Below are 18,037 nucleotides of genomic sequence, written 5' to 3'. Positions count from 1 at the left end.
ACGCTTTACTTGCCTTACACTGGGAGCTGGGGCACTAATACACGTTTCCATACCTAATCACCACGTAAGGATAACACTTCCAAGCACAGCTTTAACACAGCGTCCTTCTCCCACAGCGCCGGGCTGGAATGGCAGCCGGAGATAATGCGGCAAGAAGCCGGGAAGAGAAGGGCAGAGCGCTCGCTGTCCCCGGCCCGGTCGTGAGGGCCCGCGGATGGCCCCGGCCGAGGCGGATCCGCTGTCCCGGGGCCCGTGCCCGTCCCTCACCGCCCGGCCCCGGCCCCGCCGCCTCAGGCGCTGCCGGCGCGCGCCGGGGGAGGGCAGGAAATGGCGCCGCTCCCCGCTGGCGCGCGGGCGCCTGGCTGCCCGCTGCACAAAATGGCGGCGGCCCCGCGCCCGGCACAGCTGCGACGCCATTGAAGCCGCGGGGCGGGGCCGCGGGCGCGCGGCCAATGGGCACCGGCGCGCGGCCCGCGGGCGGCCAATGGCGGGCGGCGGCGGCGGCGGCGCGCGCGGCCCGGCCAATGGGAGCGGAGGAGCCGGCGCCGCCGGGCCCCGCCCGCGGGGCGCGGGGCGGTGCCGAGCAGGCGGGCGGCGCCGAGCGGCCGTTTCCTGTCCTGGTGCATGGTGGTCGGACGGAGGAATTGTTGGAAAATTTCTCGGCGAGGTTCGTATATAAATGTGCTTTTACCCAGTGTGCCTTATGCTCCCTCCGCCATCTCCGGACGGGGCCGCCGCGCCGCGCCCGCTGCGGCCGCCGGCGGTGCCCGGGGAGGCGGGCAGGGGCAGGGGAGCGCGGGCGGCACCGAGCCGAGCGGCAGAGCTGCGGCGATAAAGCCGCTCCGCTCCGCGGGGCCCGCCCGGCCCCTCCCCGCCCGCCGGGCCCGCGGGGGTCCCCCGGGCCGCCCCCCCGGGCCCGCTCGGCGCTGCGTCAGGGGCGGGGGGCGAGGGGTACTTTAATCCGGGGCGCTCCGGGCCCCCCGCCCGCCGTGCTCTAATCGGGGGGGCTCGCAAATTTTTGCATTTTCCCCGTTGTTTGGTTTTTTATTTTTTATTTTGCTTTTGGTTTTTTTTCCCTATTTTTAAGCACATGCTTTTTGTTACTGTTATTTTTTCCAAGGTGATGTTTCCGTGCTGCCGGCCGCGTTTCGCAGCCGCGGCCGGGCCCGCGCAGGCTCCGGGGGCGAATCCGCGGTGCCGGCCCGAGGCGCTGGGCTGCGGCGGCCCGGCCGCGCTCTCACGGGAGAAGCGCCTGGCACCGGCCGGCCTCCTGGAGTCCTGCTGCTTCACTGCATCTCGCTCACCTCGCCAAAATGCTGGAGCGTTTTCACCTTTTGTTTTTTTCTCCTCAGTTTTTAATTTTTTTTTTTTATTTTTTTTACTCTTGTCGTTCCCTTCATTTTTTTTTTTCTCTAGAACTTCTAATAGAACGGGATAACGAGAAGCTGCTCCTCTAGAATAGTGGCCTGCAATAACGCAAAGATTTTTATTTTTTTTCTGATAAGGCCTTATTTGTGGTGCTTTTTCTTCCAGAAAAAATGACGTGACTCCCGTGCAAGTTTAATTTTTCACTTACAACAAGGCTGCGGTTCAGCAGCTCTATTTTAAGTTTTAAATTTTTTAAGGTTTCATTTTGAACTATCAGAGAAATGCTTTTGCCATCATACGCAGAGTGATACCAGTATTTGTAAGGAATGTTATTTCTAGTCCAGTGACACAGGAATTGCAATCTTCCAGTCTTTTAGACCAAGCATTTCTTCTTGTTTTATCGAGTCTGCATTAAGTGTTGACCATCAGCTCTCTTTGCAGACTGTATACTAGATATTTCTGTTGTAGCTTCTAGGGACCTGAAAAATGAAGTAAGATTGTGCTTAACTAGCATTTTTTTAACATTCACATGGTAGACTGTTAGCTTTGTGCGTTTGCCATACAGCTTTAGAATGGCAGTGTACGTTGTAGCCGTGTTTTCATTGCTTGTTTCTTTGTATTTTGCATTAATGCCGTGAGCTTTCAAGCCGTGTTTGTGTCAAAAGCGATTTGTCTGTTTCACTGCAGAAAAGGAACCTCAGGAATATGTGGTCAAATAATAGATGATTGCTTTGGTAATGGATTGCAGTTTAAACGAGATGTAAAAATAAACATTTTGAAAGAGTTTTGAGAAGTGTATTTCAAATTGATTTAATAATTTACTTAAAACTGTTCCCGTTGTAATTAATATTTTATTTCTACTACCCTATCTGAGGAAGAGTAATTTTGCTTTATATTAAAGACTGAAACAAAGCAAATACTTAAAACAGTGTAAAAGGAACTTCAGGTAGGAAGTCGCACTGTCTTCATTTTTGTATAGCTTTTAATGCTTTTCTCCGGAGACACAGCTATAGTCAATTGGTGAATAGTCCTTGCTAATGGGTGCCAAAATCAGGCTGTAAATTAATTTTTTCTTTAGAATATTGCCAGTTTTGTGCTGCTTCAGCTCAGTGGACGTTTTGCTGACCTGTACCGTCCAGGAGAAGGGAATGCCAGGAGTTTGAGCAGTGGCCAGGTCCAGGTGCTGGCTGCTTGCCTGTGTGACTGCTCCCCTGAAGCTCTGTGGGATGGGCACAGGGATAATAAATAAAGAGTTCATCGGCTTTAGTTTGGTCAGGATGGCTTCATTTACCCTACGGATGTTGGTCTTGCTTTTGCATGTGAGTCTTCACCTGAAGAGTTTTGGGTTAACCCACGGTCAGCATAGGCGGAGTCTTTGAGAAGCACTATTGCATCTTGAGGAGTCGTTAGCAGGCACCTGTGAAGCAAATTGTTCTCCAAAGGGCTTGGATTAATTTGGATGGGTTTCTGCACACACAGATAATCAGGGCAATTATTCCAGTTTCAGGCTCACAATGGCCAGAATGCAAATATTCATGAGGAGGGTGGACCCATCTTGGTGGTCTTGTAGTTACTCACTTTCCTGTCTGCATTTTGGCTGGTACCTGTCTCCTTGGCCATCCCCGTGGTTCGTGCTTCCCGTGATAATTCCTGTAACTCCTGCAACCTCTGACATGTGTGTACATAGCTCAGCGCCCCAGGCCAGCCTTGCTTTGCTGCTCACTGATTTCCCTGTGTTGCTGCTACATCTCTTGCAGCTCACCAGCAGTGGTTTTTGCTCAGCATCTACTGGGGACAGCTTGGTTTTTTATCTCCTCTGTGCGAGGAAATCAGTGCACCTGGTAAAGACAGCGTGAATTAGTTTGTTCCTATGGCTAGTATCACAAAAGATCCCAAAAGATGGGAGGAAGGTTTCTGTTTAGCTTATGGGTCCCTAAGATACACTACGATCCAAACCCATGGATCCTCTTCTTGAACCCAGGAGTTCTGCTCTGAAGTGCAAATTCCTGTAACTCGAGGTGTGCACAGCTCTTGTTCTGAGCCTGGAGAGAGGGGTCTGAGCCAGGTGTTTCTCCATGGATACCATTTCTAGGGAGGAGAGGAAGGAAGCATGGTGACCCATCTCAGCACAGTGGGGTTTATGGGGTTTTGCTTGTGCTTAAGTGTAACTTGATCTGCCCTTAGTTGTATTTACTTAAGGGAATGAAATTTTGCTTCTCCCCCTCTGGCACCAGGGATCATTGATCAGTTACTCCAAACCAAAGTGGACTAAATTAGTAGATGCTTCCAGTAACTTAATCTGCTAAAATGTTCTGGGCTGCATAGCTGGTTTTTAATTGTATAGTGGGATTGTACTTTGCTCCACCAAGATAACACTTGTTAAATAAATGAAATTTTCCGTTTCAAAGGGAATTAATTTACAATTCCAGCAGGTTTTGCAATTTTCAAGGTTGACATCAGAGTTACACTTAAAAACGATCTAATGCTTACCTCAGTCTGTATTTTACTGTCTGCAGAATGTTTCCCTCTGTATACACTTGAGCAGAAAATTGTGTTACCTACTTAATACTCTTGGACTTCATTTCTGATGACAGATTAGAATTGGAAGATCGGTCTGTGTTTGCAAGTTAGTTGGTTTGCTCATATTTTAAGTGTATTCATACATAGCTAACGTGGTGCTGCATGGGGTTTTGTAGGATGTATTTCGATGTACTGGGTTTCAAGTTCTGTTTGTAATCTGGCTTTGGCAATCCAGCCGGCTGCCCCTTTAGCTCCTGAAATACAAGCCTGTGCTAAAGCACTGCCATGAACTGTCATGGCTAATGCTGATACATCTGTAATGTACTTACCAGATTGCTAATTAACTCAGAGCCACACAAAACAACCCACTCAAAATTCCTCTCTTTGTTGGCAGTCTCAGTGGATTTGCAGGATTTGAAAGGGCATGGCCAGGATTCATTTGTTTTGGTGATGTAAATAATATACTTCTGTGATTGCTTGACAGTTAAAAAGTTAGGAGTCTATTTGGCATGAAAGTAAAACAACAGTAGAAATAGTGTGTCTCAGTTTCTTTCAGATTTTTAGCCCTTAACTGTACAGTTAATCACCAGATGTTCCCAGTTTTATTTTAAACAGTGATATAACTGGAGATTTTATGATTTAAGGGATAAGTAGCCCCATGAAGTATTTCAGAAATTAACTGTATATATTTTTTAGTGTAAATAGGCATCACTGCTCATTTCTAGGAGTGACGTAGATACAGTTGTGACATGCGTTAGCTGGGTGCTTCTGAATACCTATTTTAGCTAGCTATACACTTGATGGTAAAAACAAACAAAAGCCTGTAGTTTTAAAAACATTCATCTATTTGGTGCCTTAAATCTGCTTCCCTTTATACTTCCAGGGTGAAAATCAATTTGCAATTAAATGCTTTATCTCACTAACATGTGCCGTAAAATTACTTTAGGTTTGGAGTTTTTTTCATCTTTGTTAATGATGTTCTACGTTTTTTTTAGAAAATCAGCTCACCTGCCATTCAGCTTTTTTTCTGAATGTGCCCATTATAATTAGTTACCCAAATATTTTTTGACTATTAAAATACAAGTAATTTATTACCAGTCAGTCTGCAATAAAGAAATGGGTTTGAGGTTCTTTAGAAAGGAAGGTATGCTTGAGCACTGCTAATACAAGTTTGTCCAGGGGAGAAGAAATGAACAAGAAATACCACCTGTGTTGAGAGAAACTTGGGCTCTTTGGATAGGCTAGTTCTGCAGTTGCATTTGCAGTAGGTCTGCAAGGCATTCCATGCACACAGCCCAGCATTCCTAATGATACAGGGGTGTTTCAGGCATGCTTGAATTTGCTGTTTGGGACAGATTATATGGGTGGCTCTTCCTCAAGCCAAACTACTGCTACTGCGGATAATAATAATGTTGCTCATTGACCAGCTGCATTAGTATGTTCTTTTGTACTTAATTAATATAAAAATTTTGGAATCCTGGTGTCTGTACCTCTGCAAACAGTGCTGCATGGATCTCAATGGCTTGTCAGCTTCCATGGAGGATTTTTGGAATTGGCTCTGTGGAAGACTCCCAAATCTGTTTCAAACCTCTGGCTCAGGAAGCCATGCTGCTGGAATAGTGCACCCAGGGCAGGTGTGGTCATGGAAATGGGTGTTTGCTGTGAGGTGCTTGTCCCAGAGCTGCAGAAGGAGCTTAGCTTCTGTCAGCACTGCTGCCAGCTCAGTGGCTGATGGAACTACTCTGGCCTCCTTTCATTAACTAGTAATTTCTTCTCTAATATATTCAAGAAATGTGTGAAGTTAGAAGTCATATTTGAGACCAGCCTAGGACTTGTTGGTGGGTGACTTTCTGAATCTTCCTGTGTTTAAATGCCATACCTTCGAAAATAATACCATTCCTTCACATTCCCACAGAGTGAAAATACACACATACTCATAATCTCATTAGTTAGAGTAAGGATTTGTAAATATTCTTTATTTGCACTGGTTAATCCAATTTTTTTATCTATAAAATGCAAGTATTGCTATCAGTCAATACTTCTAACAGTCACAATTTGTGGGTAGCATTTGCACTATGAACTGTGAGGAAATGACTTTTGGGGGAAAAAGACTGCTGGAACATGAAGTAATTTTGTCAGGCTAAATGTGGTTCCCACTGCTCACACTTAAGTCAGACTGATGTGTGGTTAAGGCAATGATAAATTTGGTCTTCCATTTGTTTTTCACATCTGAAGAAATACCAAACACTGTGGCAGTGAATTACTCTTGAACTGCATTATTATTAGGATGTATCTCTTGTGGAACAGAAAGGTTGAAATACTGTAAAAAGAATAAAAAGGAGCCTTGAGTTTGATTGCTTCAGAGTGTGTGTGTTGTGCTTGTGCAGTTGATAGTGCTCTCTTGGTAAGGTTTTCTGTAGGACAAGATTTAGGGCCTGTGGTTTGTCATTCTCAACACTTCTTTACGATGTAGGAAATTAGAAACTGATTCTGTGATTTGATATTAAATTATCTGACTCCAACACCAGATTCTGTAGGAGAGGTTTTTATTCTGTATTTCAGCCTTGTTTCCATTTTATACTGTGGATGATTAATGTGGTGGAAATTGCTGTTTAATTATGTTTTGCCTTTACAAGAGACTGGAGAAAATACAGTAAAAGAAATAGACATTATTTGAGAAAGCATGTAGCAATTAAGAAGTGCCCAACATCAAGCAGTTGTTACAATTATTTACTGAAAGTCAGTCTGACTGACAACAGCACAAACTCCAGTTGTTCAGTGCAGTAAAGTCCTGGAAAAGGTAATGGCTATTGATGAAGAAGGAAATCCACATCTCTTGAAGTGTTTGATCAAAGCACCCACAGGATCTAGATTTAATTTCTGACCCTGCTACAGATTTCTGCTTAATACTGGAAAAGATTGTCATGCAGCTACGTAGGGGAGCAGAAGTAAGATTGTAAAAGGAATCCTAGTTCTCCTGTGTCTATTTCTGAGCTTAAAGATGACAAATGCCTTTATGTAATTAGTGGGGGAAGAAATGCTAAAAGTCTTCTTGGGTTGTCTGAAAAAACGTCATGTGGAATAAATAGTCAGTTTTCCAGTCTGTCAGACTTTTTTTTTTTTTGCACTGAGACTCAGAAGGCTGTAACACATATGAATTATCAATTGAAGTGTATTTAGCCAGATTGATAATTGTAGGTACTATTTTTGAATTTTCACACATTTGTTGCTCAGACTAGTTTTGTGAAATTACTGATATTTGCAATCATATCAGTAGTTAAGGACCCTAAGGTAGGTAGTATTTAATTCAGGAAAAACTTAATTTTGTTACACTGTGGACGTACTTGAATTGATTTTGGGATACAGCTTTGTCAACCATGGGAATACAGGTTTCTAAAATTCCATAATAAAAGTTTCACTATTGTGAGGCTGTGTATTATCTGCCATATTACCCTTCTTCATTGGTTTTTATTTGCTGTTTTTATAAGTTTTATAAAATTACAGAGGTTTTGTACATTATTTAGAAGTTTATTATAAATAAAAGTTATTTCTCTTTTCAAATGGAATAAATGCATATTATTTCTAACTTCTTGGTGCTGTGTGCATGAGGGGAATGAACAATCACAAGGTTGTTGAATGTCTAGAGTAGCTTTTTTCCTGTCATTCTTCCCTAGTTCGTTTGCACATTCTAAGTTTGTATTTTGTAACAGTAAATTTTCTTCCATGCCTGCTATTACAAACTTTATTCCATTTCCCATTAATCATCCTTAAAGCATCATCTTTGTCTCTCTAGGGAGTTTCTGCTACTGTCACTACAGGAATTTTCCTTTGTCCAGCAGTACGGTTATTCTTTAAATGAGGAATTCCTGCTATTTTCCAGCCACACTGGGCTCTCCTCATTCTGTCCTCTCAGCTGCTGGAGTTGCCAAGTGCCCCAAGCGCCTTTCTGCTCCAGAGTAGCCATGCCCTTTGCCAGCTCTTCCCTTGCTTCTCAGTTGCCTGAATCCCACCTGCTGTTTTTTAGTTGTTGATTCCTAGTTTTTAGTGGAGATTCCTGTTTCCAGTTGCTAGATTGAGTTTACAAAAAAAACTTTCTTCTAACATTGCATCTTTTCTCCAAAACAAGTGATAGCACCCAGAAAATTCTATTTGTTTGAGTGTTAGTGGGGGAAAAATTACAGGAGGTGCTCTCTAGATAGGCAACTTGATGAACTCTTCATGAAAAATCTTTTATTTTTAACCATCCTTTCCCTGCTCACATGCCTTTGGTTTCCAAGTGTTTAGAATTTAATGTGTGTCTGGGAGTATTTTTTTCTTTCCAGATAATTTGCAGGGGGTGGTGGTTGGTTTATTTTTTTTTGTTTGTTTTTTTTTTTAATAAGAGCTTGCACCTCTTTGGTCCTGCTGGATGGCTGTTCAAGGGATCAGTGCTAGAGGGGGGTTGGCTGCCTGTGGTCACACACTCCAGTTCAGAGATTTTCTGTTGAATTTTTTTGCCTCAGGCTGATTTTTTGTGAGAAGTGTTGGAACCATCTAAAAGAATGGTAAGATTTTCTCTGCATGGATACCATAGACATGTTTTGGTGACTAATCATTTCAGGAATGCAAGATCCGTTACTGTCCTTGTGAAAATCTGCCCAGATATCGTCATTGATGTGCCTGTGGAAATTGACAGTTGCAACTTGCGTATGATCTGTGAAGATTTGCGAGAGTTCACAAAGTCAACTCTCGAGTTTTCACTTCAGTGAGTACTTCGTGACTGAGCCTGGGCTTGTCTTTTCTGTGAGACAGCTCTTGAGATGAAGCAGAATCCATGTGTGTCAATCTTGCCGAGCTGCTATGTAGGCTCCACCCCAGGGTTCCTGGCTTTTTCCTAAAAATAGTTACTTTCAGCTGCTTTTAACTAATGAGCTGCAATATTTGAAGTGGGTAAAGGAAGTCTCTCCTAGATTTTTATTGACAAAACTCCTGGCAGACAGATTTAAAGAAAAAAAAACTTCCTGATGCAAATGCGGGGGAATAAAAGCAATTATATGGATTAGGGAAAGAAGCTGGTGAGATTTAGATGGAAAAAATTATGGAGACAAATTTGATGGAAATTTAAGTGACTGAAGTAGAGGCAAGGAAGAGATTTGAGTTTGATGAAAACAAACTGGTTTTGAAAAAGCAAAGCAAAAAATGTTAGAGTAGATTTGCAGGGTGGATAATACATGAATAGCAAGGTGATGCTGTTGTAGATGTATGCATTATTGAAATTATTACCAGAGAGCAGATGAAGTTGGAAGGACTTTCAGAAGTTGTCTGGTTCAGGCTTGATGAAAGCAAGTCTCATTTGCCCAGGGCTGTGTGAAGTTGTTTCGAACCTCTACAAGGATGGAGAGTCCATACCTGTCTTGGCAATTTGTTCCTGTATTTGATCACTCTTACCAAGTGACACTGTGGTATCATTATCTCTGCCGGATTGACCCTTTTCTCTGCAATACAGGCCAACTCTGCATCCTTCCTTCCTGCATCTTCCCAGCCCTGTCTGGCTAGTCAGTGTTCTCCAGTGGGGAGAAAGAGGAGAGCCTGGCAGGGAGCAGCACATCCCCTTTTGGCTGAGGGCTCTCTTCTCTGCACAACAGAGTGGCAGAGCAAAGCTGCTGTGTCCCTGCAGAGGGAGCGAAAGCTGGGGCTGGTGTTTGGGGGGAGCCCAGTGCTCCAGCCTCTTGTGGGGGATGTAGTTCCAAGGTGGGTCTGAACATGAACTGGTGACACACAGAGGAAGGAAGGGGATGGACAGTGGTGTGAGGGGGTCATAAACAGAGCAGCAGCAAGAGAAGGCTTGGAGACTGGTTGCAGAAGGAGTTGGTGTGGGCATAGAAGTATTTTATATTATTCTGACAAGAAGAATGGGATTATAGCTGGGAAGAGGCATGTCCTGAAAATTTAGTATCGTGATAGGACTGAAGAAGAAAATTGGTACAAGGAGAAGGGATGGAGCTGGGGATAAGGAACTTGGTGGAAGGACAGAAGATTGAGAAAAGGATATGTTGGAAGTGACCACTGAAAGGAGCTGGAATTGGGAGAAACAGGCTGCATTGCTGCTGAGTTCTTATGTGAGATTGTATGATTGTCCAGATCCTCTGAAACAGAGGAAAGTTGTAGCCATTGTTCCGTGTGCAGTGGTTCCCTTCAGCTGTTTTCAGCGTGTGAGTGGACAGCCCTGTTACAGTAACAAACACTGTGAAACAATTTAAACAAATACTATTGCTCCTGCAGCCCTTGAATGTGTCTGGCATGAGATTTCTTTTCCTTCCAAAGTAGCTACTCAGCCCTTAAGCCGTTCGTTCTGCTCCAACTCTCAGAACTCTGCAGCTGTCTGCATGGACTGGCTCCCTCACTGCTGCCCAAAGGTGGGAGAAGAGCCATGAGTTCTGCAGGAAGGGAGATGCTATTAAAGGTGCTGGGGATCTCCAAAGACACTTTGTCTAAGAGAGGGAATACTCCTCGAGTAGACCTGAGCTGAAAGGCCTTTGAGGTGCACTCTGCTGGAATTGTTTCACTCTCTAGTTCCAGTGAACACCTGTGGTTATGAAGCCTGTCTCCTCTGCTGTGTGCAATGGTGTAGCTGTTTTGCAGCCCGCTTCCATGAGATGTCCTGAAAACTGAGCATGGAAAATGCTGCCAATACAGACCTCTGTTGTTAGCAGAGGACAGCCAGCCTCTGGGTACCACTAGCATAGAGTACCAGAAATAGTTAACTTGCTACAAGCTGGTTGTACCTCCAGAAAAGCAGCCCTTGCAAACTGGGCTGGATAAAACTCCTTTTGTTGCTAGATGTGTTGGTGGTGATGTGGTTTGTTTTGTTTTATTTTGTTTTGTTGTTGTTTTTTTTTTTTAACTGCAACAGTTTTCTAATCTTATTTGCTGCATAGTAGATGAATGCTGGGCTGCTTTGCTTCTGTGCCTGCTTAGGCTGACTCTGTGGCTATGTCATGACTGATTTTTGGTTTGTGAGCAAACTGCTTCCTAAGTAAAAGTCTTCTGCCTGTTTTGAGATGGGGGATGATAAATGAGTGGGAGGAAAATAAGTTACTTTTCCAAACTCACAGTCGTGGACATGGCAGAGGAAGAGGTTGAACTCAGGATCTCCTATATCCTCATACAATTCCCTGTCTCTTAGATTATAATATCCAAACAAATTTTCCTATTTAATTTTCTTCAGAGACATCTATATAAATGCAATTTAGTCTGGATGGCTTCTCCTTTTCATGTGTATTACATCTCTTTTAGAGCCCTCATTTTTCTGTAAAAGCTCCTTTTCCTGAAAAGCATGTTGGCAAGAATTACCCATCTTCTCTTGGATCCCAAAAAAATCCCCTCACACCCATTCTAAATTTTATGTTTATTTCTCTCTTAATTGTATCTTTTTAATTGTATATTTTTTATGCCGGTTGTTCAAGGTTCAAATTCCTTATTACAAACCAGTATTTTAATTTCCTTAATGTTCCAGAGAGAAATTATGAGGACATTAATCTTGGAAGGCATATTTCTTACAGAATTATGCACTGATCATTAGTAATAATTTAGGGGGTTTTGTATGATCTTCAATCTAACATAGGAAAAATGCAGGAGGGCTTAAAACTTTCCCAAAGGCACCCTTGCTTTCCACTTCCTTTGTTAATCCGTATCTGTTCCATTAACTGGAAATAAGAAACTGAGCCTGCAGCTCTAGGAAAAAGTATTGGATGTATACATCCAAGTGTGTGCAAAGTATTGTGTATTTGGAAAATAATGCTTGGGTATGATTTTCAACTACTAAATTAGTGTGGCAACTTTTTTAAATACCGAAGGCACACTGGAGTACCTCTGTGGTCTAATTTCGTTCTCCTTAGTTTTGAGAAAAGTACAATTTTCTCAATGGTATTTGAGGCTGTAGAGATAAAAATAGCTAAATATATTTATAAAGGTACTCATAAATAAATGAAACCCTCTAGATTATTCTTCTTAGCCTTGAATTATAAACCAGTAGGTCATAGAACCACACTAGGATTAAAAGCTGTGATGTGATCTCCCATATTAAAACATGCCTGGGTAAAAATGTGAGTATGCAAAGGGATGGCTCTGTCTGGTTCTGTGAGATACAGCAGTCTCTCCCTGATCACTGGCCTTTTGTCTAATTAGCAAATTTTATCACGGGATACTTCATTATTTTAAATAAGATTGTTTTGTTTTGGTTGGTTGGTTTTTTGTTTAAACAGAAGCCTTTCTGGAAAATCTAGGGAAATAGTTGAATTGTTCAGTTAGACTTTTGCAGTGTGTCATTGTTAAACCTCTTACTGCCACTGGAGAGGTCTTTGATTTATACAGATAAAGCCCTACTGTTGTTATGAGTGACTATGTGTGAATTGTCAGCTTTATTTCAATTCTGGGGACAAACAGGTATCATTACCTGTATGTCATTACCACCACTAGTCTTTGTACATTGGTTAAATCACTTATGTTTAACTGAAATTTAAATGTGGTTGATGCACTTTATATAAATAACTGCTACCTGAGGTCCTTAACGTCTAAGTTAATTGTTAAATAAAGTTAAATACTTATTTAGTTCAGATAACTCTTATTCCTTCAAAATATTTTCCAGATAAATCAATCTTTTTTTGTATCTATTTTATAGAAAACATAGCATAAAACATTTGTAGCAGCTGTATGAAAATCACATTAAACAGGGATTATGTAGTACTGGTTCTGTATTTCAATTTTCTGGTTTTTGAATACTTTCTTTCTAGGTAGACAATGTTATTAGCTCAGATAAATCGAGACTCTCAGGGAATGACGGAATTTTCTGGAGGAGGAATGGAGGCCCAGCACGTGACTCTGTGTCTAACAGAAGCTGTAGCTGTGCAAGGTGACCCTTCAGGTTAAAATACTTCTACATTATTATGTCTTTTCTCTTTGAAACTCAGATAAAACACTAAAATTCATGTCATGTATTCTGAATTAAAAGTGCAACAGAAAACAGTTAATTGAGATTGATTTAATTCAGTAATTTAATTCTGGATGAAAATTATTTTTTAATTAAGATAGTAGAAGTGCAAATGTGCCAAAAATACATTAAATACAAAATTTTACTTTATTCTCTGTATAGTCTTGCTGTTTTATACTTTGTAAATTCAGTTGATATCTAAGTATGTATTAAGCAAGTTGAGTTTTAAAATAGATTAGCGACTTGAAATTGGCTTAAACTTGGTTTTTCCTGACAGCTTTGCTACAATTTTACATTATTACAAACTCTCTCCTAAATCTGCATTTTAATCTAAATCTACAAATTACTTGTATTAATGACAAGTAGTTTGTACAAAACAAAGTTTTCAATACAAGTATGTGTGTTGTTATTTCACTGTTGGCTCTGATGATTTAATTCACAGTTCTCCTAAAACCTCAGCTTTGTAGTTATTTATTCAGTGACACTGTATTCTTTTTTAGTTAAGGAAAATAACATTTAGCTGTCATGTTTACAGAGCAAAATCTAGAATATATGACTCTAGTACGTGTCCCAGGCTTAGAAAGCAAGTAAGAGGAACTTGCTCTTCTTATTTGTCAAAGCAATGTGCTTTGAGGGGATGTAATAATTTATGGAAGTCTTTCAGCTGAGATTGCTAGTGTTCCATGCTGGTTATAGTGAAGGTGAACTTTTCCCTGACAGATGGTGACAACTTGGAAAACATGGAAGGTGTAAGTTTGCAAGCAGTTACCCTGGCTGATGGCTCCACTGCTTACATACAGCACAATTCTAAAGGTAGGCAGAGGACTGCAAACTGGTGGCTACTGAAGTGGTATTCCCTTTCTAACCCTCTCTTTGCATTGTAAAGTCAGGCAAAATCGTACCATGTTTCTGAAGTTCCAATTCCAGTGCGAAATTATGGTAATACTATAAAAGAAATGTTTTGGTTTTGCTACTAATAAGATGCAAAAATGAAATTCAGAACATAAGTCAAACAAAAGTGAAGAGATCTTTATGGTTCAAACCCAGATATCAACATTCTGCCTAACAGATAGGACAGCTGACCTTTTCTGGTTTTTAATCCCAGAATTTTAAAAGCTCTGTACAGTCACACTGTGCCTTCTATTTACCAAACATTCTTTCTTGTTGATATTTTATTTATATGTTAATCTAGAAAGTATCAACTGTGTATTAAAACTGTGATGTGTTACATAATTAGAATTCTTAAAAATATTCTGTATATTTCAGATGGTAAATTGATGGATGGCCAAGTGATACAATTAGAAGATGGTTCTGCTGCTTATGTTCAACATGTACCTATGCCTAAAAGCAGTGAGTGCAATAATACAAATAATGTATTATAAAATAACGTATTACTGATAAATATTGCTATTAAGTAATTAGCAGTCATTATGATAATAGCTTGATTTCTTATTTTAATGGAAATAATCATGAAGAGATCTTGGGTATTTTGTAATCCTGGGTATTTAGTGTTTAATCTTTCCATCTAAGGACTCTTTGAACTTTTGCTGAACTGCTGTAATTGTTCCTCCTGAGCAGGGGAGAGCCTGCGTCTGGAAGATGGACAGGCGGTTCAGCTGGAAGATGGAACTACAGCATTTATTCATCACACCTCGAAAGGTAACTCTTCTGGCAAGTGGGATTTGTTACCTCAGTGTCCAACAGAACTTCAGCAGTATTTAACAGGACACTCTCTAAAAACTATCATCTTAATGGGATTCCTAGTGTTAATTACTTGTTGCTTTAATTTTGACATCCGAAAATTGTTGAAATGAGAATATTTCAGTTCTTGACTTGGGCCTCATCTAAGAGTTATAAATGTAATCAAACTCAGTGTACTTCACCGTTTATTTAGCCCAGGATCACATTAAAGTGAGTTTATACCTTTAGGTAGTAGGGCAAAAAATGTGACCGTCAAGAATGCAAATGTAGTTATTCCAGATGATAACTTCTGTTTCTGCAGAAGATGATTACACTAGTCTTGGAAACAATACCACTTCTCTTGAAAAGGTGATCAAGTATATATTTCAAGTCTGTTTAAACCAGTGTGACAATTATATTTTACCACCAACAATAGTAAGAGGAAAGAATGTAATATAGAATTTTTTTTTAAATTAGTCTTATATTTTGTGTTTCTTTTGTATATTTGCATGATTCTCTTCTTATAATCAGAGATCTAGGAATTCTAGAACCTGAAGTAACTATATTAATAGATCTCCTATATTATTTTCATTTTATTATAAGAGCATTTGAAATGGAAAGCATATTTGTGTTCCTGATTTCCTTTGTAAATAAAGCTAGATCAATATAAATTTTTTTGTACTTTTGTAAGTGTAGAAATAAAACTATAGGAGGTGTTGTCTTGAAAACAAATTCCTGTGTTATTCATAGTATTATTTTAAGTGTTTCTATTTCTCATATACTAGTGGTGGTATTTCCCATATGTTTCATATGTGTCTATGACTTCAGGAGACATGTCCTGGAAGCAGCAATTTCTCATGTAACACACTGCTGCTCCTTTCAGAATCCTAACACTCTGCAATATCATTCTTCAGACAGTTATGACCAGAGTGCTCTGCAGGCTGTGCAGCTGGAGGATGGGACCACTGCCTACATCCACCACACGGTGCAGATGCCACAGTCAGACACCATTTTGGCCATCCAGGCTGATGGCACAGTGGCAGGACTGCACACAGGAGATGCTGCCATCGACCCTGACACCATCAGTGCTTTGGAGCAATATGCAGCCAAGGTACTCTGCAAGGCATTTGCTCTATCCATCATGTTTTAATGTACAGCATTAATATTATATATTAAACAACAAGGCAGTTGTTGTTTAAGAAATGAAATTGTAACTGGGAGAGTCTCAGACTCCTAGAAGAGAGAACACCAAATTGTCATAACAGTGCTTCACTGTCATGAGCAGCTCTGGTGCATAGTGTTGCATAAAAAGGAGAAAAGATTCAACACTGAACTGGAGTATGATTTAGAAAGCCATTTAGATAACCAAATGATAATCTTCTCTGTCCTATAGCATTGCAAGAGAGTCACTTAAAGGACACTGTTTGGAAAGAAGAACAAAGTTGAATTGTTCTTGTTCAGGCAGTATTGTTGGATTAATTTTTTTTCCTGAATGTGAAGAGTATGGCCTGGTGTAGTGAACAAGGGCATGGTATGAAGTGTAGAAAAGACAATCAGATAGTTCAGAAAAAAAATTTTTTGATCCATATTTTCAATAGTAAAAATGCAGTAGGATCAAAAATTCATATTGTTCACTTTACTGGACTTCTGTAAAGCATGATGTAAGTATGGTAATGGGTGATGCAACTTCCATGACTCTATAGTTAAGCAGTGTCCCAGTTGCTGGATGATTGCCATCAGTGCTTGTATTGCTCTGGAAAAAGAGCAGAATATATTTTAAAGTCTGTCCTCTTAATGTCACCAAGAGTTGTCAAAATTTGGGAGGCCAGTTAGGATAATTAAATAGCTTATTCACTGTTCTTTCCATTATGCTTCTGTCTGTTAGAATTGAGAGATCCTAAGACAGGCAGTCAGATTGTGTTGTGATGCTGTGCTTTAACATTTCATGAAATAAAAGGTGTTAGCTGAGCTGTAATCACATGCTTTTATACATTCCACAGGTACTATTTAATTTAGATTAAATCAATCACAACTTTGCCCTTCTTAACCAGCAGCTATATTAATAATAATTTCTGATAAGTTCCAGTTTTGAGAAGGTGATGAAGAAACAGAAGAAATGCAAATAAATTTACATTTTCATCCTATTTAACTCAATATGGGTTTTTTAATTCTGTTATGTGAATTTGTTTTCTGTAGCGCATTTGTGTGTTTGTTTAGGAAAAATTGTTTTCTATAAGCTTTCATGTCAGTGCCTTATTCTGAACAATACTGCTGGAACCTTTAGGGGACAGTCAGTTGAAGTGAGTTTCCAAGCACTACCCCTGGTTTATGTTCAAAACCAAATATCAGCTCAATGGTCAGAACCCTGGATCTCTCTTAAAAGAAGGAATGTGCTTTTGTGATTCCTCTCCATGTCCATGCACACTTAGTGAGGCAAGGTACACTTTTCATAGCTGGTGTTTCCAACACCTTGAGAAAGGTACAGGAAGAAATTAAATACATGTGGTAAGTATATGGTAGGATTTTATAAAATTTTAAGTAACCCAAAGAAGAGTAGTGCCTTGTCATTGGCTGCACCAGTTTCAGAACTGGTAAATACCAGGTGAAACTCATATGTGATGGGTTTAAGAAGAATGAAGATGCTTTTTCAAACAGCTTTAAGTTAACCACTGCTTGTAGGATATTGTGGACACTAATGTGACCTTGGATTCAAGGAGTAAGTAGTTTAATTCATGGAAGAAAAATGTGTCCATCGCTATTGTGACTTCTTGTTCAGGAAGTTCATAAGCCACAAATTGCTTGGAGGTTGGCAGAATATTATGGGGTATGTACCACTACATGCTTGACCTGTTTGTTTGGTGTTCTCCAGCATCTGCTACTGGCTGCTGTTGGAAATGAAATGGTGCAGTACTATGGTCTTTAGTTTGACTCAAAGTAGGTGTTCTTGTGTTTTTATTTGAAGGCAGACTAAATCTTTCTTTAGCATAAAGGAGAGTATTTTAGGAGGAGCTCAAAGATCTGCCCTGGGAATCCTTCCAGAATTCTTACAATACTGCAAAAGAGAAGTTTTTACATTTGGGTGCCTTTTTTAGTTTGGTTCTTTTAAGGCTTTCTTTGTGAAATGTAAAGGGCAAAGATAAAAAAGGTGAGTTTGGAGAGTGGTGGTTCTTCTTTGTTTCCCTGTCCTATGCAACAGGCAGAAAGCAGAAAGAGCAGAAAGATCAGTGGGGTGCCCAAGATCAGTGTAGAATATAACAGAGTTCATACAAAGAGGTCCAAGCAGACTACCCAGAAGCTCAGTGGAAGTCGTGGAGCATGTACATTTTTCATTGTCCCTCACTTATCCTTGAGGCAGGAAAAGTACCACTTTGCACAACATGCAAAGGACATGCAGACTTAACTTGAGTCCTCTAATTTTGGGCTGAGTCACTGCCACCATCCTCCCAAAGCAAGCAAGGAGAAAAGGTCATTGCTCTCAGTGAAGTGAGAATAGGTGATGAA

General features: G+C 40.6%; 1 protein-coding gene across 6 annotated transcripts in view; it reads left to right on the top strand.

Annotated features, from left to right (window-relative positions):
• Positions 1-536: 536 nt before the first annotated feature.
• The window catches only part of ZNF143 (zinc finger protein 143), a 38,118-nt gene continuing 20,617 nt past the window's right edge, over positions 537-18,037 (top strand). Inside the window, exons 1-7 of one of the 6 annotated variants that reach the window (XM_072929618.1) lie at positions 592-667; positions 8,391-8,432; positions 12,660-12,778; positions 13,577-13,669; positions 14,123-14,206; positions 14,435-14,515; positions 15,451-15,647. In XM_072929618.1, coding sequence (XP_072785719.1) covers positions 12,667-12,778; positions 13,577-13,669; positions 14,123-14,206; positions 14,435-14,515; positions 15,451-15,647 — 567 coding nt within the window. In that variant the 5' untranslated portion in view covers positions 592-667; positions 8,391-8,432; positions 12,660-12,666. Of the gene's footprint in view, positions 668-8,390; positions 8,433-8,488; positions 8,633-12,659; positions 12,791-13,576; positions 13,670-14,122; positions 14,207-14,434; positions 14,516-15,450; positions 15,648-18,037 lie in introns of those variants that run through there. The other 5 variants (XM_030273799.4, XM_030273801.4, XM_030273794.4 and 2 more) reach the window with 5 other exon arrangements.

The sequence above is a fragment of the Taeniopygia guttata genome, chromosome 5 (genome assembly GCF_048771995.1).
Source record: "Taeniopygia guttata chromosome 5, bTaeGut7.mat, whole genome shotgun sequence".
In the NCBI taxonomy this organism is placed as follows: Eukaryota; Metazoa; Chordata; class Aves; order Passeriformes; family Estrildidae; genus Taeniopygia; species Taeniopygia guttata.
The sequence above is the reverse complement of the archived record's forward strand: the minus strand, read 5'-3'. Positions and strand labels throughout refer to the sequence as shown.